The 24,721-nt window shown below is 52.7% G+C and overlaps 2 protein-coding genes and 1 long non-coding RNA gene across 8 annotated transcripts in view; 2 read left to right on the top strand and 1 right to left on the bottom strand.

The window, feature by feature from the left end:
* PML (PML nuclear body scaffold) overlaps window positions 1–12,082 on the top strand; it is a 29,228-nt gene extending 17,146 nt beyond the window's left edge. For 2 of the 3 annotated variants that reach the window (XM_084782336.1, XM_084782335.1), the window contains 3 exons: window positions 406–458; window positions 8,389–8,539; window positions 9,463–12,082. In XM_084782336.1, coding sequence (XP_084638462.1) covers window positions 406–458; window positions 8,389–8,539; window positions 9,463–10,289 — 1,031 coding nt within the window. In that variant the 3' untranslated portion in view covers window positions 10,290–12,082. The remainder of the gene's footprint in view (window positions 1–405; window positions 459–8,388; window positions 8,540–9,462) is intronic. The other variant, XM_084782337.1, reaches the window with a different exon arrangement.
* Window positions 465–23,980, bottom strand: LOC311597858. Of its 2 annotated transcripts, none has more exons than XR_014779372.1 (4): window positions 23,805–23,980; window positions 22,553–22,755; window positions 2,739–3,875; window positions 465–953 (listed from the first exon to the last, which is right to left on the bottom strand). It is a non-coding gene; the product is annotated as an uncharacterized lncRNA (long non-coding RNA). The 2 variants fall into 2 exon arrangements; XR_014779373.1 differs by having other exon boundaries at window positions 3,754–3,875.
* Window positions 16,491–19,490, top strand: LOC311597855 (uncharacterized protein; the record flags this gene model as incomplete). Of its 3 annotated transcripts, none has more annotated exons than XM_084782352.1 (2): window positions 16,491–17,669; window positions 18,121–19,490. In XM_084782352.1, one exon carries the CDS (start codon window positions 16,491–16,493, stop codon window positions 17,430–17,432), a length of 942 nt encoding a protein of 313 aa, XP_084638478.1. In that variant the 3' UTR covers window positions 17,433–17,669; window positions 18,121–19,490. The 3 variants fall into 3 exon arrangements, with proteins under 3 accessions (XP_084638478.1, XP_084638477.1, XP_084638476.1); XM_084782351.1 differs by having other exon boundaries at window positions 16,491–17,812; XM_084782350.1 differs by having other exon boundaries at window positions 16,491–17,851.
* Window positions 23,981–24,721: the final 741 nt, after the last annotated feature.

Raw genomic sequence — 24,721 nt, 5'->3', positions numbered from 1 at the left:
GGCAGGGAGGCACCTGGGTAAGACCCTCATGTTGCTTTCAGACATCCGGAACATCCCCAGGCCCCACCTGGCCACTCAAAGCCATCAGAATTCTTGTGTTCCCATTGCTCTGAGCTGCCATTGAGTATGGTGGTGGTGGGGGGGGGGGGAGTTTACCCTGTACTTTGCTGGGGGACGCCTGAGGGGCTTATGCCCTAGTTCTGCCTCCTTTCCCCCAAAACGCTGCCAGTGTGAAACACCGTGCTTTGGGGGACGTAAAGACTCCATCTCCTCCTGACGCACGTGGGACAGGGCATCCATCCATTGCCCTAACCCTTTGGCTTGCAAGCATTCTCCTGGATGTCTTACCCCAGCCAGTGGACATCCCAGGAAGGATTTAATGCTTCCACTCCCTCTCCATTTCAGAGGAACGAATCGTGGTGATCAGCAGTTCAGAAGGCTCAGATGCCGAGAATCTGGTGAGTAACTCGGAGTTCAGCCTAGGACTCCTGTCTCCCCTCACTCAGGTCCTAAAGGCCATAGCCACAGCAGGTGACTCTCAGGCTCACTTGGCACCTGGGAAAAAATTTCCCAGGAAGGCAAGAAAAGCCTAAGCTGTACCAAGGACAGTTTTCTAGCACCAGCTGCATGCACCCTAGCCCTCTCACTGAATGAGGCAAGGATGCTTCTGCGCTGCTTGCTGGACTGCTGCCTCCAGGGCCTGGCTATCCTCTGGAATAGCCAAAGCCCTCATCTAGAGCTTCCTTATGTATTTCCTATCCTCTAAGTTCTCCATGAGGCAAGTTGGGCAAGAATTCATTTCCTGGTTCATCAATGAGCCGGGCATGGTGGTTCACACCTTTAATTCCAACACTTGGGAAGCAGAAGCAGGTATGGACCTCTGTGAGTTCAAGGCTGGTCTGGTTCTACATAGTGAGTTCAAGGACACCCAGGGCTGTGTAGAGAGATCCTCTCTGAAAAACAAGACAACAACAGCATTAGTCAGTGAAGGCTAGTGATGGATAGTGTGTCCATGGGCAACAAATAATGGGGATGTCTTATTTACTTTTCTGTTGCTAGGAAGAGACACCATGACAAAGGCATCTTATAGGCATCAGTACCCTTTTCAGGGGTTATTGGGTTTTATAGTTTCAGAGGGTAAGTCCATGACCTTTTATGGCAGGGAGCATGGCAGCAGGCAGGTTTATAATGAAACCAGTGAGTCTTCTGTACTTGCAGGTACGTTATCAGAGACTAGGCTGTTAAGTGTCCAGGGAGAGCAACACCTGAGTAGAGTGAGAGGTTAGACTGGAGGTCCCCAAGCCCACACACAGTCTGAGATTCCTCATTGGAAGCATGCAGAGCCATCGGATACCATCACAGCGCCCTCTTCACCAGCACGCTCCTCCCTGCTGAGCACCCCAAAAGCCTCCCACCTGCATTAGACCTCCTACCCCAGCAGGGCCTGAAGTCTGCACTAAGACACCTGAATCCACCAGTTTGGTCTTCTCATCATCCTGCTGAGCAAGCCACTGAGCAAGCTGCCGTGTCTCCCAGCCGGCCTACCACTTGCCAGAAGTATGCTGCCGTCATCTCTCAGATCTGCACTTTCTTACACAAAGCAAGGAGAGCCACCTGCCTTCATCACACTCTTGATGGCCTGTGCCCCAGAGTTACTACACTCCAACACAGGCTTCATTTTGTAGCTCAGGCCATCGCCCCTGCCATCATAAGTCTTCCCAGGCATCCCGCTGATGCTCGCACACAGAGGGGCGTCAGGAGACGGCTGGATGCGCAGAGCCTTCCAGTCCCTCGGACACTCCCTCTGGGGCTCCCTCGATTCTCACCGATGGCTTTGCAACTTTCTTTCCCTCATTCCTCCATGGCTTCTCAGGCTAATGCTTCTTCCATAAGTGTTGCTCATATAGCAGGTCCCCCAAGAAATTCTAACGAAGCCCCAGTGGAGAATCCCCAAGTTCAAGGCCCGCTTTGAAGTCTTTTCATTACCACTGCCCTATCCACCCAAGAAACTGCATTCCTACCGGTCCAGGCCTGGGCCCTCTATCAGACGGGCTCCTGAGAACCTGAGCTTTTCCTTCCTCCATGGCCGCTTGCCACCCCGTCCCATTCTCTGCAATCTTGGGGCCAGATACCCTGCCCAAGTCCTGGCAGGTATGACTGCTCAATAAACAGTTGCTAAATGACCTCCATTGTGAACCCTTATTCCGTGGACATCAGCTCCCACGCAGGATCTTTCCTGCAGGGCCATTTGTCTTCTCCCTTACATGGAACTTAGTCCTTCTCTGGGCGAGACCATGACTTTCTTCCTTCCACACTCATGAGCATCCAAAGTGGGAATTAGGGCAAGGCCTGTACTGTTAACAGCCTATCGCTTGGTGGCCTTGGGGTGCAGCTCTTAGGCTATCACCCTATCTCCTCTGTTTGTCTCAGACATCTGCTCACCTCCCCATCCATGGAGGGAAGATAGGACCGTCTGCCCCTGCTAGATTTCTTCTTCCCCCTCATGTCATGTTTTCTTCCTGGTTGATTTCAACACCCACCATCTGACCTCCACTCCTTGACCTCTCCAGGATCCTCAGTCTGTCACTTCAGCTGCCACCAACCATAAGGCCATACCATGTGCCTGGACACCATCTATCAACAGACTGCTCTGACTGAGACCACAGCGCCATGCTCTCTGAGCCCTCAAACCTGCCATCACCTCCCTCCAGCTCTTCCTGTTTCAATCATTAACTCACCACAGAAACAACTGCTGGCAGAAACAACCACCGAGATGGGTGGTGGTGGTGGTGGTGGTGGTGGTGGTGGTGGTGGTGAGCTGTTGACTCTCTGCTGCCCCCTGGAGACGTATTGGAGAAAAGCCACACAGGAAGGCAAAGAGCAAAGGACTTCTGCCCTCTTGCTTTCATTTGGCTCCCCAGGGACCCTTCTCCTCTGGGCTTCATCCTGACCCTCACTCTAACCTGTTGACTCTACCTTCTGTTCCTGGGAGGATCAGAAACCCTTCTTTCTCTGTTCTCGGGGGTCTTTGAACTCACTGGAGCTGGACTCCGGCAGGCAGCATGAGAATAGGTTGGTGTCGGCTACGTAATTGCAGATTTGCATGTGATTTGTTGTCACTTCCCTTCACCTGCGCCTTCTGCCTGCTTGGATGAGAAGTTGGCCTGCCTCTAAGACCCACGTCTGCGCCCTGGCCCAGCTAGCCCAGCCCCTGCCCTGTGGGAAGCCTCACTATTTCATGCCCATCCTCATGTCTTCTGATTCCTCTGTTTCCCCTTGGGCCTGTGTTTCACATCGCCCCTCTCACCCCACTTACTGCACCTCCCCACCATGCCTACACCCTCTACCAGTTAGCACCAGGGATGCTCCGGGCCTCTCAGCACAGTGGTCCTAGGTAGTCCATAGCATTCTTGACTGGGCCGGCACCTCCTCAGAAGTTCTGTTTTCTCTTTGCATCTCTGGTTGTTCCATTCCGGGTCTCCTTGCTCTTGTAAAGGTTGGCATCCTGGCTTTGGTTCCGGGCCTTCTTTCCCCAGTGCTCTGTACAGTCTCTGAGTAAGCGCAGCCCACTCTGACTGGTTGTTGTCTAGGAAGAGCTGATGTCCATGCCTCTCCTGCCTGCTAGACCAGAACGTCGGGGCCTTCTGCCTACAAGCCCCATAGGTGCCACACACATTCTTTTCTCTCTCACCTCTCCATCTGCCTCGGTACACCAGCTGAGAGCCCAAGGTACCCTTCTTAATTGTTTCTCACCTCGAGCCAGAATGTGACTCTTGACCTTCCACGGTTTACACGCTTCTGCTCCCTGGACACGTCTTGCTATCTCATCATCTTTGGCAAAGGTCAAGCTACTGACCCTGGATGGAAGTGGAAACCTAGAAAGAACAGTGGAGAAAAAGGTTCTAGCAGTTTCACAGTGGGCATAGTTTAGCTCAGGAGATGCCACCAGCAGTGTAGCAGGTGCAGAGATTAAGAGGGAAGCCATCACCAGTGAGGTATCAGGGCCACCAAGGGAGGAAGGAGATACACATGTCCGGTTAGGAAGAGGTGGGCAGCTAGAAGGCATTGCTCATGGTGCACAGCAAGCCTGGGGAGCAGAAGAGAAGAACCTGCTGCTTTTGTGTGTGTGTGTGTGTGTGTGTGTGTGTGTGTGTGTGTGTGTGTGTATAAAACGAACCATCACAGGAGCCCCAAACTTAGAAATAAACTAGGTGCCCCATTGCATTTCACTCTCATTTTCTAGGACCCTTCCAACACCCCGCCCCCAGGCACTGTAACACACCTCCCCACAAATCCCCACTCTGCAGCCTGGAGGCAGACAGTGCTCCAGGCTACCCATCCCCATAGCCTCTCTGCAGGACTTTTGTTCTGCCTTACGAGGAGGGGCTGTTCTACAGTAGCGGCCTGCTGAAGTACACCTTTTCCAAATGAGCCAGCAGGGGCAGGCTCAGTATGGTCTGCAGCTCTGTCTGGTACAAGACTTCCCCGTCTGAGGGGAGAGACTGGTGAGGAGGAGTGTTTTGAAAAAGCTCACCCTGGCTGGGCGAGGCCACGGGGGTGGGGGGGTGGGGGGTGGGGTGATGTCTCGGATTTGGCCCAGAAGGCAAATCCTAATCTCTTGTAGAGTCCATGGGACAAAAACTGCTTAAACCCTGGAAGGGCGGGTGAGCCCTGCACCAAGCCAAGGCCACTGTTTGAAGAGTCAGGGCGGATGACACAGCTGTTCTCATCTATTTTTGTGACAGGTAGCTAGACACCTTGGTAGCAGTAAGACCAAACAAGAAGGGATCCAGCCAGAGTCGGGGCAGCCTGTGGCAGACCCAGCAATGATGACTGGGCAGAGGAAGGGAGACCCACAAGCAGGTGTTGATGCAGGGATATGACTGACCGTGGTCATGATGAGTATGCATATCAGAGACCAGGAGGCAGGTGCTTGGCTGAGAAGGTGGAGCCATTTACCTACTTTAAAAAAGGCTGGAGCAGCAGGCGGAAGGGTCATAACAGCCAATCAGATAGTCGGGTTTGCTAATATCTGTGCTGGGTCTCCAAGGCCTTCAGGACAGCAAGAGCTAAGGGTTTGTGTCTGTAAGCCTCAGAGAGGCATGTGTCTTGCTAAACTGAGGCCAGCTATAGCTAAAGCTGACAAAGCCCATCAGGATCACAGCTCTTGCCGAGCACTGAAGAAAGATATCAGATGGCCCCTCAAGCTGAATGCTGGCTTCCCAAACATGCAATCAGTGCCTGTGTAGACCAGGAGTTCTCAAGCCTGGCTGGGCACTGAAGGGTTTAAGCGATTGCACATTGCTGGATAATACCCTCTACAGATTCTAATTGAACTGTTCCATGTGCAGCCTGGACTTCCTGTGTGCCTAAGGCCTAGCCAAAGTCAAGCGCCACTGAACTAGGGAGTTCACCTGTACATCTGGGTGAAAGAGGTGTTCATTTGTTGTGAAGGAAGTGACATTTACATAGTGAGAAAGGGTGTCTCTTGCTTCCGTCAGATAACAGGGAAGGGAGAGAGTTATAGCCCACAGTGTTCCCCATCCTGTTCCTTGGGCTTTCATTATCGCTCCACAGTTTCTTTAAAAACATTTCACCTTTCCCTTTGCTGTTCTCTCCCCTGGGTGAGACTTCTTTTTTCTCAGCCCTATCCCCTTCTACCTCCACTTCTCCTCCCCCCAAAAGCAAGTTTCTTGATCCCTCTCTCTCTCTCTCTCACCCTCCCTCCCTCCCTCCCTCCCCATCCAGCTACTCTTGGGATAAGCCAGGAGAAGTGAGGGCTGCCAGGATGACCCAAGGCTCCTTTGCTCAGCCAGGAGGGAAAGATGCTAATACCAGACACTACGTGCCTTTCCTATAGGCTCTTGTCTTTAGGAATGTCTTGCTTAAATGGTCTGTTACTGCCAAGCTGGTTTGAGAGTTAAAAGGAGCGAGACCAGCATCTGCCATGGTGCAGAGCATTTCCCAGTGGTGGGCTGTGGCGGTGGGGGGGGCAGGGGGGGAGGAGGGCTGTGTCCAGGGTTAAACACAGACCCAGCCATTCCTTTCATCCTGTTAGTGAGATGCCCACAGATTCCCTCAGACAAGGCAGACTTAGAAATGAGATTTCTTGCCATAACCAATGTGGTGTGAAGACACGAAGGCAGTAACCAGGAGGTACAGCCATGTGGCACTCCAGGAGTCTTGCTCTGAAGACTACCTTCAAGACCCGAAGGGACATTGCCAGAAAAAAGGAGTCCGGGGGGGAGCACCTGGGGCCACAATGGGGCTTTTGCAGTAATGTTTGAAGCAAGGAAGACCGAGGAAGAGGAAGCCCGTGTGCCGTGTCATTGGTAGCAGTATCGGCTGGGCCAGTGATAAAGCTCCTCAGCACCTGGCAAGAGTGAACGCAGACCAGAGCAGGCATGGCCAGGTGGCTCAGCTCTGCCTACACTCAAGTTGTGAGGATAGATATGGGGAGTCTACAGCCAGAAACCCTGAACAAAGGGACACACACTGGAAGCCACAGACAGAAAATGACTGGATTATTCCGTGGAGCAGAGGACGGAGTCTACTGCTCTCAGCTCGGAACTAGGAAGACGCTTCCAGAAAGGTCTCCTCACAGGGATGGCAGAGCAATGTAGGGTCTCTGGGTGTAAGGCGAGCCGGGAGGAAGTTGGAATGCCTGGTACAGAGCTACAAGATGTATGTTGAGTGAAAAGCAGCCTCCTGTAGGAAAGCCCGGCCCTGGTTAGCTTTCTAGTGAGCAAGACCAACTTCTCTTGGCTGAAGGTTTGTGGAAAGCAAGTCTTTGGGAAGGATGGGTGATAACACCCTGGCTGGAGAGGGCAGAATCTGTGGAGGATTACTATTTACCCTCTTCCTATTCCTGGCTTGCTCAGCCCACTTTCTTAATCACCCCAGGTGCCCGGGAAGGCTTTGCCCCTCCGTCTCAGTCACTAATTAAGGAAATGCCCTACAGGCTTGTCTACAAGCCAATCTGAGGAAGGCATTTTCCCAAATTGTAGTTCCTCTTCTCAGATAACTCTAGCTTGTGTCCAGTTAACAAACAAACAAACAACAAAAAACCCCAGCTGGGATAGCAGGTATGCAACCTGTTGTTCAAGCCCCAGCCCCGGGTGATAGCTTGGTTGAGACCAGAGCAATCTGTAAGCAGAGAGTCCTGGACCTGATCTGGGCTCTTTCCTAGTAGTTGCCCATCTGGCCCAGAGACACTGGCCTCGTCTCTTCCTCCTGGGCTACAGCCAGTGTCCAAAGGCTATTCATAGGGCATTCATCTGCCGTGCTAATGCCTGACTACATATATTATCCTCTGAGGCTCTATCTTGTTTATATCCCCAGGTCCTTGGGAAAATCTCAGGTGGAGAGAGCCCTTCCTGTCTTTGGGGCCTTTGAAATGGTGTTCCAGCCAGGACAACCTTGATGCCGGGAGAGTAGAGTTTTAGTGCAAGCCTAGGGTGGGTCCCGGAGCTCTAAGGCTCCTCTCTGCAGCTGACACCTTCAGGACCTGAGGTCCTGAGCTGCTCAGGGCAGGGCCATCTCCCAGCCAGCGAACATGTGTCCACCTACATGTCCACCTACAAGCAGCCCTTGTCTTCCCTATAATGCAAGCCATCGTGGGTCAGGCTGGCTTGGAGGGCAAGGAAAGCCAGGTTCCTTCCCTTTCCCAAAACATCACCCGGAGTTGCAGAGGAGGCCCCTATCCTTTGACTTCACCTGTGATGCTTCTTTTGAGTCTGCTCAGAGAGACGAAATTAGGAGCAGCTATGGCAGCCCTTGCCCACCAGAGCTGTCAGCCACTTCCCTGAGTTATCACAAGCAGGCATAACTTGCCCCACCCCCCAGTTCCCTCAAGGCATTGGACAAGCGCCTCCAGCTCAGAAGACAGGACCCTGACTTTCTTTAACCTCAAGATTGACAATGAAAGTGGGTTCCCTAAGAGCTACCCCTACTTCTTTTTAGCTTAGTCTCTGAGTCCCCAGGAAAAAAATGCGGGTAGAGTCACCCCACTCCCATCTCACACTACACATACTTGTGTCAACACAGTTCATAGATTCATATAATCTCACGCACGTGTGCCCACATGCACATCTGTACACACTCATGCTCGCTTGCATGGTCTTGCCCTTTTACACTTCCCTTCCTAAATCTGTGTGCCCTGGTTCACGTGTGTGACCCTTCCACATGATGCATCCAATTTGTACCTGCACACGCATCTGTGTAGCACCACTAATCTACCTTCTCTTGTGCACAAAGAGGCTCTTACTGTGCCAGCTGGTAGCATCCCTACATCTTCCTGTGTGCACACTTGCTCCAGAGCGCAGGCTCCCCTTGCCTTGGACCTTCAGGCCTCTGACTTCCTGACCTATTGACTTTTTTGTGTTGCAGTCCTCCCACGAACTGGACGACAACAGCAGCGAGTCCAGCGGCCTCCAGCTGGAGGGCCCCAATTCTCTCAAGGCATTGGACGAGAGCCTCTCTGAACCCCACTCAGAAGACAGGACCCTGGTTTTCTTTGACCTCAAGATTGACAATGAAAGTGGGTTCTCCAAGAGCTACCCCAGCTCTTTTTAGCTTAGTCTCTGAGTCCCCAGGGGGTGGGGGTGGGGGGAATGTAGGAAAAGCCACTTGTAAGGCTCCAGCCATCTTCCTAGCACTGGCAGGCCATGACAGCTAAGTGGACAGAGGCCTCTGACCCACCTGGGATGCCACATCTGCCTGGAGTGGAACCTGGGCATGGGAGGGAGACAGGTAACTCAGAGGTTCACTTCTGACAAAACCTCTCTCTCTCTAGAGAGGCTGGGAACAGTGTGTGGCCTCATTGTTGACAAGTACTCCACACTCGACCTTGGGCTGTGATCACACATTTCCCAGAACAGGGCCCAGCTCACAAATGGATACGTGGGGAGACCTATAGAACCCAGCTCACAGAGAGTTGTGACTGCTTCTCCTGGAAGTCCCTTGTTTTCCTCTCTGTCGTCCTTGCCCTGGGCTCCTCAGCTCTGATCCTTTCCCCTGGCCGTCAGTTATGAGCCCTGCTCCTGGGGCGAGCCAGAAACATCAGGTCTCCATAGCAGGGACAAGCCATCTTCAGGCTTCAGGGGGAGACTCTGGGCCATGCTCTTTGGGGGGGGGGGTGCAGCCCAGAGCTCTGATGGGGTTGGAGGTAGGAATAGGGAGAGTAGAAGGCCCATAAGAAACACTCTGGAGTCTCTGTTGGAGGTGGAGGCTGAGAAAATCCAAAAGGATCAGAGTTCTAAGGGCAAACTCTAGAGCAACAGAGACAGGAAGCAGATTCCTGTCAGATGGGCGAAGCAAAAACTACATACAGAGGGTATTTGGCGCCTGCCAGCAGGCCTCAAGGTGGGATCCCTAGACAGTGGGTCAGCAGCCTGGCCCCTTGCACCCAGCCCATTGCTTCCTGAACCCTGAAACCTCATCCTGCCCTTCTTTCCTGCCTAGCCCAGAAAATTAGCCAGTTGGCAGCTGTGAACCGCGAAAACAAGTTCCGAGTGCTGATCCAGCCTGAGGCCTTCAGTGTCTACTCGAAGGCCGTCTCCTTGGAGGTGGGGCTGCAGCACTTCCTCAGCTTCCTCATCTCCATGCGCCGTCCCATCTTGGCCTGTTCTAAGCTGTGGGGTCCCGGACTCCCCATCTTCTTCCAGGCCCTGGATAATATTAACAGGCTTCAGGAATTCCAGGATGCCATCTCGGGTTTCTTGGCTGTGTTGCCTCTCATCCGGGAACGCATACCGGGCGCCAGCAGCTTCAAACTCAGGAACCTAGCCAAGACCTACCTGGCGAGAAACATGAGCGAAAGGAGCGCCCTGGCTGCTGTGCTGGCCATGCGAGACCTGTGCTGCCTCCTTGAGGTCTCCCCGGGACTGCAGCTGGTCCAGCATATCTACCCCTTCAGTAACTTGAAGTGCTTTGCTTCCCTGCAGCCCCTAGTTCAGGCAAACGTCCTGCCCCTGCCTGAGGCCCGCCTCTTGGCCCTCCACAATGTGAGCTTCCTAGAACTGCTGACTGCATACCGCAGGGACAGGCAGGAGGGGCTGAAGAAATACGGCTGCTATCTGAGCCTGCAGGCCACCTCATCGGCGTCCACCCAGCTTGCTCAACACCTGCAGGCTCTGAGCACCTACATGGAAGGACTGTTGCATAGGCACGCCCCAGCCAGGGCAGAAGGCAACTCTGTTCCTCTCGCTGGCCACAACTTGGCTGGTAGGCACAAAGGGAGGGGTACCCCTAAGCCAGGCCCCGCCCCTCACTCCATTCCTAGGTCCTGATCTCATACAGAGCTGTCATTTAGTACAGAATAGGTGCCCTTTCTCTGGAACCAGATTCCCTCCCTCTCTCTCTCTCTCTCTCTCTCTCTCTCTCTCTCTCTCTCTCTCTCTCTTTCCTAAAATTCCTGCAGCAGACACCAAAGGCACCCCAGACCTAGACCTCCCTCTGGAAGCCAGAATCAGGGAGACATGCAAAGAACGCATGGCCTCTGGGCTCTGATTGGCCCTTATGTGGCCCCACTCACCACTACCACGGGTGGCCTTGCAGCTCTTCCCTGATGCTCAAGCCGTGTCCCAAGTGACCTGCTGATAACCCACAACTGATAACCCTTAAGGTGACGCTGACCTCTATACCAGCAGCCCCGTGGGCACTCAAAGTGCCTTTCAAACCAAATTGCCCTTATGAATTTGGGATCTTCCAGCCCCCACGGTCCAGAGGCCAACCGTATTCACTTTTATTTTCCTCCAAGAACGTTCATTCCAAAGAGGCCTTCCAGCAGCCGTAGAGCTAGACGCTGTTAGTCCATCCATATTCCTGTTTCCACAGACCGACCTTTCAGGCTTTGTTCTTTGTCCATCAGGGCCTCGTGACTCCTCCATGCACTCAGCCCTTCCAAGGGACATCCAGTGGAGCACTGGCATGGCTAGCTTGGGAAGGCAAACCCGTGGGCTTTACTGGAGGTCTCCGGACTCAGGCTTTCTGGAGTAGGCAGACCCACAGTGTTAATGGGTTCTCCAGGTGGCTCTATATGCTCAACGCTGAGCATTGTTGCTGTCACAGACTATACATTCCCCACCCCCCACCCAAAAGGAAGCAGACAAAGCCCCTGGCTGTATATATTGATTATGATTAGGAAAAGGCCAGAGCTCCACTGTTCTGTGACGTGGGCTGGCTGACCTACATTATTATCTCAGTCTCCAGCCAGCCCTGCCATCCTGGGCTTTTAGGCACGGGCAGCAGGTCGCTGGAGCAGTAGATAAGAAACATGCACACCCTTGAGCCCTTGCGCTCACTCCAAGCCTTTGGTCCCCAACCTTATGGTCATCATAGAGGTCAGCTGTTCCCAGTGGTTGGCCAAACTGCTGTTGTCATCCACCTCCTCACCCTGACCTATTCCCTGCTCTCTGCTCCCAGAGTATTTTCCAGATAGCCCAGAGTACCAGTCTTGACAGCTTGATGGCCTCTGCTTTTACATAGGTTATGCCTGTGTGCCCACGCCCTTGGCTCATCCCGTGGCATTCTAAGGCAGTGGTTCTCAACCTTCTTAATTCTGTGACCCTTTAATACAGTTCCTCCTGTTGTGGTGACCCTCAATCATAATACTTCAATTACTACTTTGTAACTGTGATTTGCTACTATTATGATTCATAGTGTAACTATCTGGTATGCAAGATACCTGATAGGTGACCCCTGTGAAAGGATCGGATGACACCTCCCCCCTCCCCCAATGGGTTGTGACCCACAGGTTGAGATCTGCTGCCCTGAGGCATTTCCATAGAAGCTCATTCCTGCCACAGTAGGCTGACCTCTGACCTCTGACACCTACCCATTCATGTTCTGACTCTGGTTGGGACCGAGGATGGGAGCAGAAAGAAAGTTGAAAGCCTAGCCTGGCTGTCCTAGCAAGATGGTGCTGAGGCCATGTCTTCCCCTCAGCCTACCCCTGACAGGGACCACTGACTCCCGGTCCCACCAGGCTGGCTGTCTTCACTTGCAGCTGATCATGGACTTGTGACAAAAGGAAGTCCTGTCCCATCACTGCTGTCACGGCCTTTAAATCTTGAAAGCCAAGTGTTCTTGTAAGACCCCCTCCCCTGTGCACCCGACATAGCAAGCATAGCAGCAGTAACGCTATCTTGCAAGGCAAGACTAGAATAATAGGTTCCCGGGGTAAGATAAGGCCTGGGGCTCAGATGAAAGCGTGCTTGTCCTTGTCAAACAAGATATTTATAGTCGGCCATCTGGCCCAGGGAGTGGGCAAACTCCCCTGTTCCCATCCGATGACCGGGCTATAACCTCGCCTCATTTAAATTTACCAATCAGAGCCCTGTAACTATGCTTTTTCGCTTCTGTAACCGAGCTTCCCGCCAAAATCCCTATAAAAGGACCCCCTAAAAACTCGCTGGGCGCGCCAGCCTCTCCGGAGACTGAAACGCCCGGGTACCCGTCCCCTTAATAATAAAGCCTCTTGCTTGTTGCAGCCGAAGCCTTGGTCTCGTTGGTTCTTGGTGGGGGTCTCCACGTTAAGACCGCCGTGTCGGGGGTCTTACATTTGGAGGTCCCACCGAGATCGAGACCCCCGCCCGGGGACCATCGACCCAAATTCGGGAGGTAAGCCTTTGTCTTTGTGCCGGCCGGCTTTGTCGTTGTTGTCTTGTTGTCATTTCGTCTTTGTTCATCGTTACGTGTCTCGGTGTTTGCGCAGACTCTCTGAATCTGGCAAGGAGAGGAGGAGCTGACGGGCTCTCAGACTCCTCCCTTGTGCCCGTGGGAGACGGTCCCATCGGGATTCCGTAGGGACTTTCCGTCCCATCCGAATCTGGGGCCCCCGGCCCATCTGAGAGGCTATTCGCCTCATCTGGGAGACAGGGAAAAGTCCGGACCCCCTGCGTCTCCAACCTCCGTTTTGGCGCAAGCGTCCCGCGCAAGCTGTTTTTTGGTCTTTTGCGTCTAGATTTCCTCTGTTGTGTTTCGTTTTGTGTTTTTGGTACCATGGGTCAGACTCTTGTCACCCCGCTAACCCTTACTTTGCAGCATTTCAAAGAAGTCCGTGCCATTGCGCACAAAGTGTCAGTAAAAGTCCGCAAGGGCAGATAAAAAAGTCTTTGTTCTGCTAAATGGCCTACGCTTTATACCGGGTGGCCACAAGATGGCACTTTTAACCTTTCTCTCATTCTACAGATCAAGTCCAAAATTATAGATCCTGGACCACACGGTCATCCGGACCAGGTCCCCTACATAATGACTTGGGAATCTCTCGTTCGTGACCCTCCTCCATGGGTCAGACCTTTCCTCGTTCAGCCCTCTCCTTTTCCCCACCTCTCTTACCACGCCCGCCTTAGAACAGCTCAACCCTGGGCGCATGCTCCTCTCGCCGCGGCGGGGCGGGCACCGCCAATCCGGGCTTTTAGGGAGGTGCGAGAATTTAGCGACGGTCCCTGGGATTTCCCCGAGGCTAAGGCGAGCCCTCCTTTTGTATGAATTACTCTCTGCTCCGGCCCGGGGGTGGGGCGGCGAGGAGCTGGCCAGGAGGGCGTCCGAAATCTATCCTTTTCCTTCCTGACTCCGCTGCCAAGACTGTATCGAGATCCGGGTGTCCCTTCCCACGGAGGCTACCTCCCGACGTCAGTCCCACTATCCCCCTGCTCGCCTCCCGCCTCCCTTGCTCCTCTAACCGGGAGGAGCACAATGCTGGGGACCCTTCACGGCCTCAGAACCCAAGGGCTCTGCAGCGGCTTCCCCTGGGGCTGGTCTCTATATTGCGCCGCCGCCACCTGATTGCTCCAGACCTGCGCCCACCCTGACGCTCCCGCCGCAGCGACCGAGGCCTCACCAATGGCCGGCCGACTCCGCAGCCGGCGCGAGGTTCCACCCCAGACCTCTCAGGCCTTCCCCCTTCGGGCTGGCACGGGTGGCCAGGTACAATATTGGCCGTTTTCCGCCTCAGATCTTTATAACTGGAAAAATAATAACCCTTCTTTTTCTAAGGACCCCTCCCGGCTAACCTCCCTTATTGAGTCCATTCTAGTCACCCATCAACCCACTTGGGATGATTGTCAACAGCTTCTACAGACGCTCCTTACCTCTGAGGAAAAGCAGCGCGTCCTTCTGGAGGCACGCAAGAGCGTCCCAGGAGCTAATGGGCGGCCTACCCAGCTGCCAAATGAAATAGCCAGTGCCTTCCCCTTGGAACGACCCGACTGGGACTTCAATACTGAGGAAGGTAGGGCCCACCTACGCCTTTATCGTCAGCTGCTTATAGCGGGTCTCCAAAAAGCCGCCAGGCGGCCCACCAATTTGGCCCAGGTTAAGATGGTTACTCAAAAAGCAGATGAGACGCCGTCAGCTTTCCTTGAGCGTCTAAAAGAAGCTTATAGGGTCTATACTCCATATGACCCTGAAGACCCTCTCCAGGCCACCACCCTAGCCATGTCCTTGTCTGACAATCTGCCCCAGATATCAGATGCAAATTAGAGAGATTAAAAAAAAAAAAAAAAAAAACTCAAAGAAAGTACAGTTCAGGATCTTTTAAAGGAGGCAGAAAAAGTTTATAATAAGAGAGAGACGCCGGAAGAGAGAGAAGAAAGGCTTAGGAAAGAGTCTGAAGAAAGGGAAGAGAGATTGAAAAAAGAAGCGGAAGAGAGGGAAAATGCTAGAGATAAAAAGAAACATAGAGAAATAAGTAGACTTTTGGCCACCGTAGTTTCAGGACGCCAGGATAGTCAGGGCCAGGGAGAACGGAGAAAAACCCCTGTGGATAAGGACCAATGTGCCTATTGTAAGGAGAGAGGTCACTGGGTACGGGACTGTCCCAGGCGTCCCAAAGGGCCCCGTAGAACCCCCCCCTCCGCGGCTCTCCTCAACCTGGAAGACTGAAAAAGTCAGGGTCAGGAGCCTCCCCCTGAACCCCGGCTAACTCTAAATGTGGGGGGGCAACCCGTCACCTTCTTGGTGGATACGGGAGCTCAGCACTCCGTCCTTACCACCGCACCGGGGCCCCTGACAACAAAGACTGCCTGGGTGCAAGGAGCGACTGGCGGGAAGCCTTACCGCTGGACCACCGAGAGAAAAGTACATCTTGCCACCGGTAAGGTCTCACATTCCTTTCTTCACGTCCCGGACTGCCCATATCCCCTCCTGGGAAGAGACTTATTAACCAAACTCAAGGCCCAAATTCACTTCGAAGAAGGGCACACTCGTGTGACAGGACCACAAGGGCGGCCTATTCAGACTTTGGTATTAAATTTAGAGGATAAATACAGATTGTATGAGACTGACCCCCCCCTGGGAGCGATACCCCTAGCCCAGACTGGCAAGCCCTGTATCCATCATCATGGGCCGAAACTGGGGAAATGGGCCTAGCTCACCAACAGCCCCCCATATTAGTACACCTTAAGGCTTCTGCCACCCCAGTCTCTATCCGGCAGTACCCTATGTCACAGGCAGCCTACCTGGGAATACGGCCTCATATTCGGAGACTCCTGGACCAAGGCATACTGACTCCTTGTCAGTCTCCCTGGAACACCCCCTTGCTTCCTGTTAAAAAGCCCGGAACGGGAGATTATCGGCCGGTCCAAGACTTAAGAGAAGTCAACAAACGAGTTGAGGACATACATCCTACTGTCCCCAACCCTTACAACCTATTGACAGGGCTATCCCCAGACCATGTCTGGTACACTGTGCTGGACTTAAAGGATGCTTTCTTCTGCCTAAGACTGCATCCCTCCAGCCAGCCTCTCTTTGCATTCGAATAAAGGGACCCCGACTTGGGGATTTCGGGGCAACTAACATGGACACGGCTGCCCCAGGGATTTAAAAATAGTCCCACCCTGTTCGATGGGGCCTTACACCGTGATTTGGCCGACTTCAGGGTACGATACCCAGACCTCATATTGCTCCAATATGTGGACGATCTCCTCCTGGCAGCCCCCTCTAAGGAGAGCTGCCAACGGGAAACCCACGCCCTCCTACAAGTCCTAGGACGGCTGGGGTATCGAGCCTCTTTCAAGAAGGCACAAATTTGCCAGACTGAAGTAACCTACCTAGGTTACTCCATCAAGGATGGACAGAGGTGGCTCACTCCGGCTAGGAAACAAACTGTCCTCCAAATCCCGCCACTGCGGTCCCCCGTCAGCTCAGAGAATTTTTAAGAACAGCGGGCTTTTGCCGCCTCTGGATCCCTGGGTTCGCGGAACTGGCAGCTCCCCTGTACCCCCTTACCAAGCCAGGAACAATGTTTGCCTGGAGGCCCACCCATCAACAGGCCTTCGAGGCTATTAAGACTGCCTTAATCTCAGCCCCTGCACTGGGGCTGCCCGATTTAACCAAGCCCTTTGAGCTGTTCATTGACGAGAAACAAGGCTACGCCAAGGGAATTCTAATCCAGAGACTGGGGCCCTGAAAAAGGCCTATAGCCTACCTCTCTAAAAAAAAAAAAAAAACTGGACTCCGTGGCAGCAGGCTGGCCCCCTTGCCTACGGATGGTTACTACAGCCGCCTTACTCCTTAAAGACTCTAATAAACTCACCATGGGACAGCCAATTACTATCTTAGTCCCCCATGCCATGGAATCCCTGGTCCGGCAGCCCCCAGACAGATGGCTCTCCAACGCCCGGGTTACCCATTACCAGGCCATGCTTTTAGACTCGGACAGAGTCACCTTTGGGCCAATAACCAATCTCAACCCTGCCACGCTGCTCCCTCTCCCAGACGGGCCCGAGGATCATGACTGTCAGCAAGTCCTGGCGGAAATCCACGGAACCCGCCCTGACCTCACTGACCAGCCCCTCCCTCACCCAGACTTCGTTTGGTATACGGATGGGAACAGCTTCCTGGATAACGGGACACGACGGGCCGGAGCGGCTATCACCACCACCGACCAGGTAATATGGGTCAGCCCTCTGCCCCCAGGGACCTCCGCCCAGCGTGCTGAACTGATCGCCCTGACCAAGGCCCTGGAACTGGCAAAAGAAAAAAGGCTAACAGTCTATACAGACAGCCGGTATGCCTTCGCCACAGCCCACGTACATGGAGAAATTTATCGGCGCCGAGGACTCCTCACCTCAGAAGGTAAAGAAATTAAAAATAAGACTGAAATCCTGGCCCTCCTGAAGGCCCTCTTTTTACCCCAGCAGCTCAGCATCATCCATTGCCCGGGCCACCAGAAAGGGGACTCTCCGGAGGCTCGAGGTAATCGGCTGGCTGACGAGACAGCCCGCCAAGCCGCTACAAGACCCCTCGACACTCTCGAGGCGCTCTCCTTACAAGGAGACACCGGAGCGCCAAGACAGCAGGACCGGAATTGGAAATTCACCGACGACGACATACAAAGACTTCAAAAGATGGGCGCGCTTCCTGAAGGCCCTGACCATTGGCGATACCAGGACAAGGTAGTCGTCCCCTCAAAAAAACTGACTATTTGATTGACTACTTCCACAAGCTCACTCATTTAAGCGCCCAGAAGATGAAGACCCTCCTTGAAAAAGAAGAAACGGACTTTTACCTATTAAGAAAAAAGGAGGCCCTCCAGAGAGCCATTGACAATTGCCGGCCCTGCACGCTGGTCAATACCAACAAGTCCTTAAATTTGTCAGGAACTAGGGTCCGAGGACACCGGCCAGGGACCCATTGGAAAATTGACTTCACGGAGATCAAACCAGGTATATACGGATACCGGTACCTGCTGGTCTTCGTAGATACTTTTTCAGGATGGACTGAAGCCTTCCCCACCAAACATGAGACGGCCAAGGTGGTTTCCAAAAAGCTTTTAGATGATATTTTCCCTCGCTACGGGATGCCACAGGTAATTGGGTCCGACAACGGACCAGCCTTCGTCTCCCAGGTAAGCCAGCAGGTGGCCAAACTACTGGGAATTAATTGGAAATTACATTGTTCTTATAGACCCCAGAGTTCAGGACAGGTAGAGCGCATAAATAGATCTATTAAGGAGACTTTGACTAAATTAACGCTTGCAGCTGGCACTAAGGACTGGGTGGCCCTGCTACCCCTGGCCCTAATACAGGGTTAAGAACACCCCTGGCCCACATGGGCTTACTCCCTTTAAGATTGTCTATGGTTCACATGTTCCTATTGTTTACTTCCCTGACCCAGATATCGGCTCCTTTGCTACCAGGCCTTCCCTCCAGGCACACCTAAGAGCCCTCCAAGAGGTGCAAAATAAGGTTGGAGACTACGTCTGGGTCCAACGTCACCGGACCAAGAACCTCGAACCCCGCTAAAAAGGACCTTACGCCGTTCTCCTGACTACCCCGACGGCTCTCAAGGTAGACAGAATTGCCACCTGGATTCATGCTGCTCACGTCAAGGCGGCCAAGGACACAGACGGGAACACATAAAAAGCACATCAGACCGACAACCCTTTAAAGATAAGACTTTCCCGAACCTAATTCGCCCCATGACCCCTCCGACCTATACCACCACTTTAAGGAGATCAATCACTACCCCCGAGAGCCAATATCCATCACTCTGACACTGCTATTAAAAAGATTAACAGTCGGGGGGGGGGGGGTGTTTGTGGCAGGGATCGGAACCGGGACTACTGCTCTCACTCAGGTTGCTCATTTTCAGCAGTTACAGCAGGCCATGAGAACAGTCCCTGACCTCCCTTTCCGAGGTAGTGCTCCAAAATCGTAAAGGGTTAGATATCTTGTTCCTGAAAGAGGGTGGGCTCTGTGCAGCCCTCAAGAAAAAATGTTGTTTTTATGCTGACCATACAGGAGTAGTCAGAGATAGTATGTCTAAGCTGCGAAAAAGACTAAAACAGCGACAGTTACAATTTAAATCAGGACGAACTTGGTATAAAAACTGGTTTAATAAGGCTCCTTGGTTCACCACTTTAATATCTACCATTACGGGCCCTTTGTTATTTATTGTCCTGCTCCTACTTTTTGGGCCCTGCGTTCTTAACAGACTGATGCAATTCATCCGAAACCGAGACCACCTATCGGTTGTACAGGCCTTGGTTCTAACCCAACAATACCAACAGCTCCAACAGGCACAACCAGAGGTCATTGAATGAAAGATTTCATTCAGTTTACAACAAGAGGGGGGAATGTAAGACCCCCTCCCCTGTGCACCCGACATAGCAAGCATAGCAGCAGTAACGCTATCTTGCAAGGCAAGACTAGAATAATAGGTTCCCGGGGTAAGATAAGGCCTGGGGCTCAGATGAAAGCGTGCTTGTCCTTGTCAAACAAGATATTTATAGTCGGCCATCTGGCCCAGGGAGTGGGCAAACTCCCCTGTTCCCATCCGATGACCGGGCTATAACCTCGCCTCATTTAAATTTACCAATCAGAGCCCTGTAACTATGCTTTTTCGCTTCTGTAACCGAGCTTCCCGCCAAAATCCCTATAAAAGGACCCCCTAAAAACTCGCTGGGCGCGCCAGCCTCTCCGGAGACTGAAACGCCCGGGTACCCGTCCCCTTAATAATAAAGCCTCTTGCTTGTTGCAGCCGAAGCCTTGGTCTCGTTGGTTCTTGGTGGGGGTCTCCACGTTAAGACCGCCGTGTCGGGGGTCTTACATTCTGACCATTAACTCTACTCAGCCTTCCTTCCCTAGTGGAGCTCTCACACCGTCTTTCTCCTGGGGATGAAAGGCTCTCCCGGGCATGAGTGAGAGGGTAATTGCCCACCTTGGCTTTAGGGAAAGCCTTTCCAAGTCTAGCAGCTGAGCATGCCCTTGTTCAGAGCTAAAGGCATTAAAGGTATGGATGCTCACTTCCAAGCAGGGAAACACAGGTGGACTTTCCTCGGGATGGTATCCAAAGCTGAGAGGCACCCACTTCAAGCGTTACCTCCTGGAAGGAGGCAGGAGCCAGAGACCAGGGCCTGCAGGCACTTCGCTGCTGAGCTCTCTCCTGCCAACAGTTACATCCTAAACATTGGAAGAGAGGGGCAGCATAGGAAACCGCGGTGGGTGGTTCATCCGTTGTCTTCGCTATGCTGGATGGAACTTAACGTGGAACTTGCAAAGCGTCAGCGCACAGCATTCTACGAATTAGTGCTCCTGCGACCAGCCAGGTGACAGGCTTGTTTCAGCAACACCACCATTATACCCACTTCCTGTCCCAAGTGCCCAGGTTCCACTCCCAATGCTTCAGTCTCTCAGCTTAGCCGTTTCATCAAAATACATCAAAGTTTAAATATGCTGTGTGTGCTACATTTTTAAATTCTGTTGAGGTTTATTACCCCTCCCCCTCCCCCTGCCACACCCACACCCACACTAACCAAACCTTATGGGTCCAGAAGTTAAGACACTGGGATTCAGTTCTCTGTAGCCTTTGGCCCTGGTCTGGCACCGTTAACTCCCTGGTCCTTGGGCAGTTCCTCTGTAAATAAGATAACATCGATTATATTTTTACTTCTTGAGATCTTTGCTGGGGCCAGTGAGATGATCAGCGTTTGCGACTTGAGGGCTTATTTTACAGGCAAATGGGAGTTACCACTTTATAAGAAAACAAACAAGTCTTAGCAAAATAATAACGCGCACTATGTTGGGGGAGGGGAGTCTAGGCCCGCGGTAGCCAAGAAGAGTCGGGCACCACCTTGTAGGAAGTGGGCAGTAGTTGGCTCTGTTCCTGATGCACCAAATAGAAGAAGGAGCCAGAATAAAGAGCAGGCTTCCTCGGGCAGCTTGGCTCAGCTTTGCCTCAGCCCCTCTTTTGGGAACCAAGGCCAACTCACGCCCTTTTGAATGTCCTTTGAAAGTCTGCTTTAGCCCAGCCCCAAGCATGCTTTTCCAGCCTGCACAACATCCAAATGACACCCAGGTGTCTGCTGTTCTGCCATCCTAAACCTCCTCCATCCCACCTTCAAAGTCTGACCTCGGTCTTGCCCCTCTCAGCAACCCCCCCACCCCCACGCCAGGTCTTCTGAGACTCCTTTCCCAGCACACACTAGGTTTGTTCAGCTCCCCTTCACTCGGGGTTTCCGTCTCACGTTGCTTCTTTATTCTCCATTAAGGGAATGGCACGGCTAATTAGCGTGAGGTCCCTTCCTGTGGGACACTAAGCATTAAGTCAGGACGCTGAATCAGCCCAGGTAGAAGAGGAGCCAAGCTCGCACTGCTCCCAGAATCTGCCAGCAGAGGGCGCCACAGCCCACATGTCTGGCCAGAGGTGGCTGTTTGCAGGACCGTTGTGCACAGCACGACTGGGGATGGTAGCCTAGGCATAAAGTACCCAACCCTTTGTAGTGTGCTGAGTAGTCTTCTGGGACTACAGGGGCCCGGCTTTAGGTAGCTGACCCATGGAGAACAATCTTTAAATTTCAAGCTTTTTTATATTTATTTGAACACCTATCAAAAGCGCTATTAATCTTGCAGATTTCAGAGGCTCGGTTGCTCAGAATGGTGCTAACATGGAATTCTTTAAAGGTCTACTTATCATCCATATTAAGTAACTATCAGGCCAGCAGAGACACGGGCACAGCAAGCCTGTAAATGTGGAAGAGTGCGGTCTCGGCCGGAGAAATGTTGGATAACCGGTGAAATTGGGATGAGGACTATGGGAGAGCGAGAACTGAGCCAGGTCAGGGCCCAAAAGAGAAAAAAGGGGGGGGGGCTCGTGGGTTAAGCTAGTTTTCAGCAGGGAGGGTCCAGCTGAGCGTAAATGGTAAGGTGCGGGCTTAGTCAGACTGGGGGCCCATCTGGTGTGAAGGTTAGGAATCCAGGGAAAATCACAGCCAGTTACTCTTTAGTCTCCAAGTCTGTGTGACTTTAGGAAGGGAAGAATCCTTGACGCTTCCGAGGAATGCCTGCCAACGCGGCACCCCAGTACATGCTGAGACCACCTTTTAGAAGCATCTAGAAAGGCCTCTTCTGCAGTGGGGCCAAGTCTCACCAATCATGGGAGGAACTGAGGCAAGCACAGATCTCTCTAGGGGTGAGAGGCCAGGGCAGCTAGGTGAGTGGTCCCCTAGCTCTCCTAGGGGAGGATGGAGAGAGCATGGCAGACATGCCTGAGCCACGAGCACAGGCAGCTTCATGGTCTCAATTCCAGCTGCACTGTTTATTACATCTTCATCCTCCCAGTGAACACAGGGAACAGTAGGGCTAAGGCCTTGCTCAAGGTCAGCTCTCTTGCCTATGGCAGAAGTAGAATTGGCCCCCTCCCCCAGGGAGCCCATGTCTGGACCAGCACCATTTGTGTGCCTCACCGCACAGGGCACCTGGCCTGGCCTTGAGCTTACAGGCGGGTTTCCTGTCTCCTCCCAGTGGCTTCCTGATTATCCAGTCTCAAGTGTTGAGAAATGTAGGGCCCGTCCGTCCCCCTCAACCTTCTGTTCCCTGCTGCTCAAGTTTATCCCAATTCTAATTTTTTCGAATTTTAGGGCAGTGTTTCTCAACCTCCTTTTCGTTTCATTACTGCCACCTGCCCCTCAAGGAATCCTTTAAGATAATTTTGCCCTATTTTCACATTCCTCCAACTGGGGTTTTAATAGCAGCTATGCTGTGCCTTCTCTGGATCTCCCTAGATTTCTCTAATAAGAGCGTCTTCTTTCATACACGGCTGTACTTACGGAATGTGGCTGTTTGGACAGTCAGAAATAACAGCGATAGTTTCTGTACGGTTGTTGGCTGTCCACCAGGGACCAGTTTCCATCCCCTGAGGGCTTGCTATTGCTCTTGTTGAGGACATGCAAGTTCTGGAGCGGCCCTATCTCCAGTGACAGTGCCAGTAACTGCAAGTCACGGGAGTGCTAGGCTGTGGGGGTGGGGACATCTAGAGAGAAATGAAAGAAGATATGGATCAGACCTCGGAGGACACGGTGATGTTCCTCCTCCAGAGTGCTTGAGGCCCTAGTCCTACATAAGGGGCATGCTGAGGCTGGGGCTCAGCAAAGGTAGGCAAGGCCATCCTTTGCTTCTGTCTCTGCACCCACGTGTCAGCTCCAGACCCATTGGGCCTGAATGAAGAAGATGCCTGTGGAGAGAAGGTTCTAGAATTTGGACTCATTCTCCACAACACACACACACACACACACACACACACACACACACACACACTCATATCTACATACACGAAACCAGGAAGTTTGGAAGTCGCTATCCAACCATACAAAATGCGTTTGTTGTCAAGCGAGGGGGGAAATTCCTTCAGTCTTGGCTCAGAGAACTTCCTTAAACTCAGCTCAAAGGAATTCTCTCTGAGACCAGCTGCCTGGAGAACAATGCAGTTCCTACATGTTATAAATATCCTCAACTTGATAGCCGGGCTGATTACAAAAACCAGCTAGCTAACCACAGAAAATTTCCAAAGAGCCAGCCAGTCATACCAGTGTGATAAGACCAGTGTAAAATGGGGTTGTTTGTCTGGCTGTCTAAAGCTGTAGTTGCTGTACACAAATGAAGGCTGATAATAAATAGTATATAACTCCTAAGGATTAAACAAGTGCGAACCTTTAGCAAGTCAGTAACACAACACAAACAATGAGACATTATCAGCTCCCTTCTCAATAGACATGCCTAGTGCTGGCCCCCAGGCCAGGCTCTTGGCCCCCCCAACACCCTCCTCTCTTTCCACACCCCCCCTTTCCCTTCTCTTCCTTTCTTCTTGTCCCCCCCTTTCCTGATCCTAGTCCATTTAGAATTTAGGTGGTGCCAACCCCACCTCTCCAAGTCCCCTCCACAATGTCCTTTACCCTGATAGGGTCACACACACACACACACACACACACACACACACACACACACACACACACACCGCCCCTCACCCCCATGGGGGCAGGATGGAGGGATTTATAGCAGTTCCCGCCTCCTTCGGGCCCCCACCTGGCTAGTAGACAGCCATCTGCAGGAAGGTCACTTTCTCACAGCAGGGCGCAGGCCGACTTGTGGGTTGGACAGAGCTCCACCCCCTTACACACATCAGAGCAAATAAATACATCAAGTTTGCAGCTGGGTCTGGAGATAAGGCCGGGGAGGGAGATGAGACACACATGCTCACAGGATGGCTACCCAGGCGCTCCGCCTTCCCAGCCCTTTGCTGTCTTCCCAGCAGAGCTGATTTGGGGTGTTTGAAAATGAGCTGTGGCGGAGGAGACACGGTTGTTTCTTGGGGGAGGGACTAGGCTGAGGGACTCTCCTCAGCTTGGAATTTCTAAGGACTTTGTAGGAAAGAAAAGTGTCTGTTCAGATTAGCACAGGAGGGGGAAACTGAGGCCCAGCAGGGAGGCCTCACAGGAGGTCAGCAAGTAGTAAGCCCTCCAGAAGAAGGCTGTAAAGCCCTGGCCTTCCCTGATGGTGGATTATGCTTGGCTGCAGAACTGGGGTGGTCTGTAACATGCCCACGTTCCTTCAGGAACCTTCTTCATACCACATCTCTACCCGGCAGCGGCCTGACTGGAGGCGCTCCCCTGTGAGGTCCACCTTAGCATTAGGATTCCCCTGCACATCTCCAGCAGAAGAGTATAAATTGTCTCTCCCCACAGGTCCATGGCTCCATGGCCGTCCTTCCCCTAAGGTGGCACGGGCCTTACCCAGACCTTTCATACCACTAGAACTGTGTACAGTCACGAACAGGAGAATTCATAGGAGTTTCCAACCCCTGGCAGCCCTCAGTCTACGTCTGATGCCAGGTCTGCTTGACTCTCTGGAGGTGGGAGGAACTCTCAGGAGCTGCTCTGCCTGGGAGCTCCCTGGGATGCAGATCCAGAAACCACGCCGCTGCTATCTCGCTCTTCCGGAGT

The sequence above is a fragment of the Acomys minous genome, assembly GCF_964271855.1.
Source record: "Acomys minous genome assembly, chromosome: 5".
Lineage (NCBI taxonomy): Eukaryota > Metazoa > Chordata > Mammalia > Rodentia > Muridae > Acomys > Acomys minous.
This window is presented reverse-complemented; position numbering and strand designations above follow the sequence as displayed.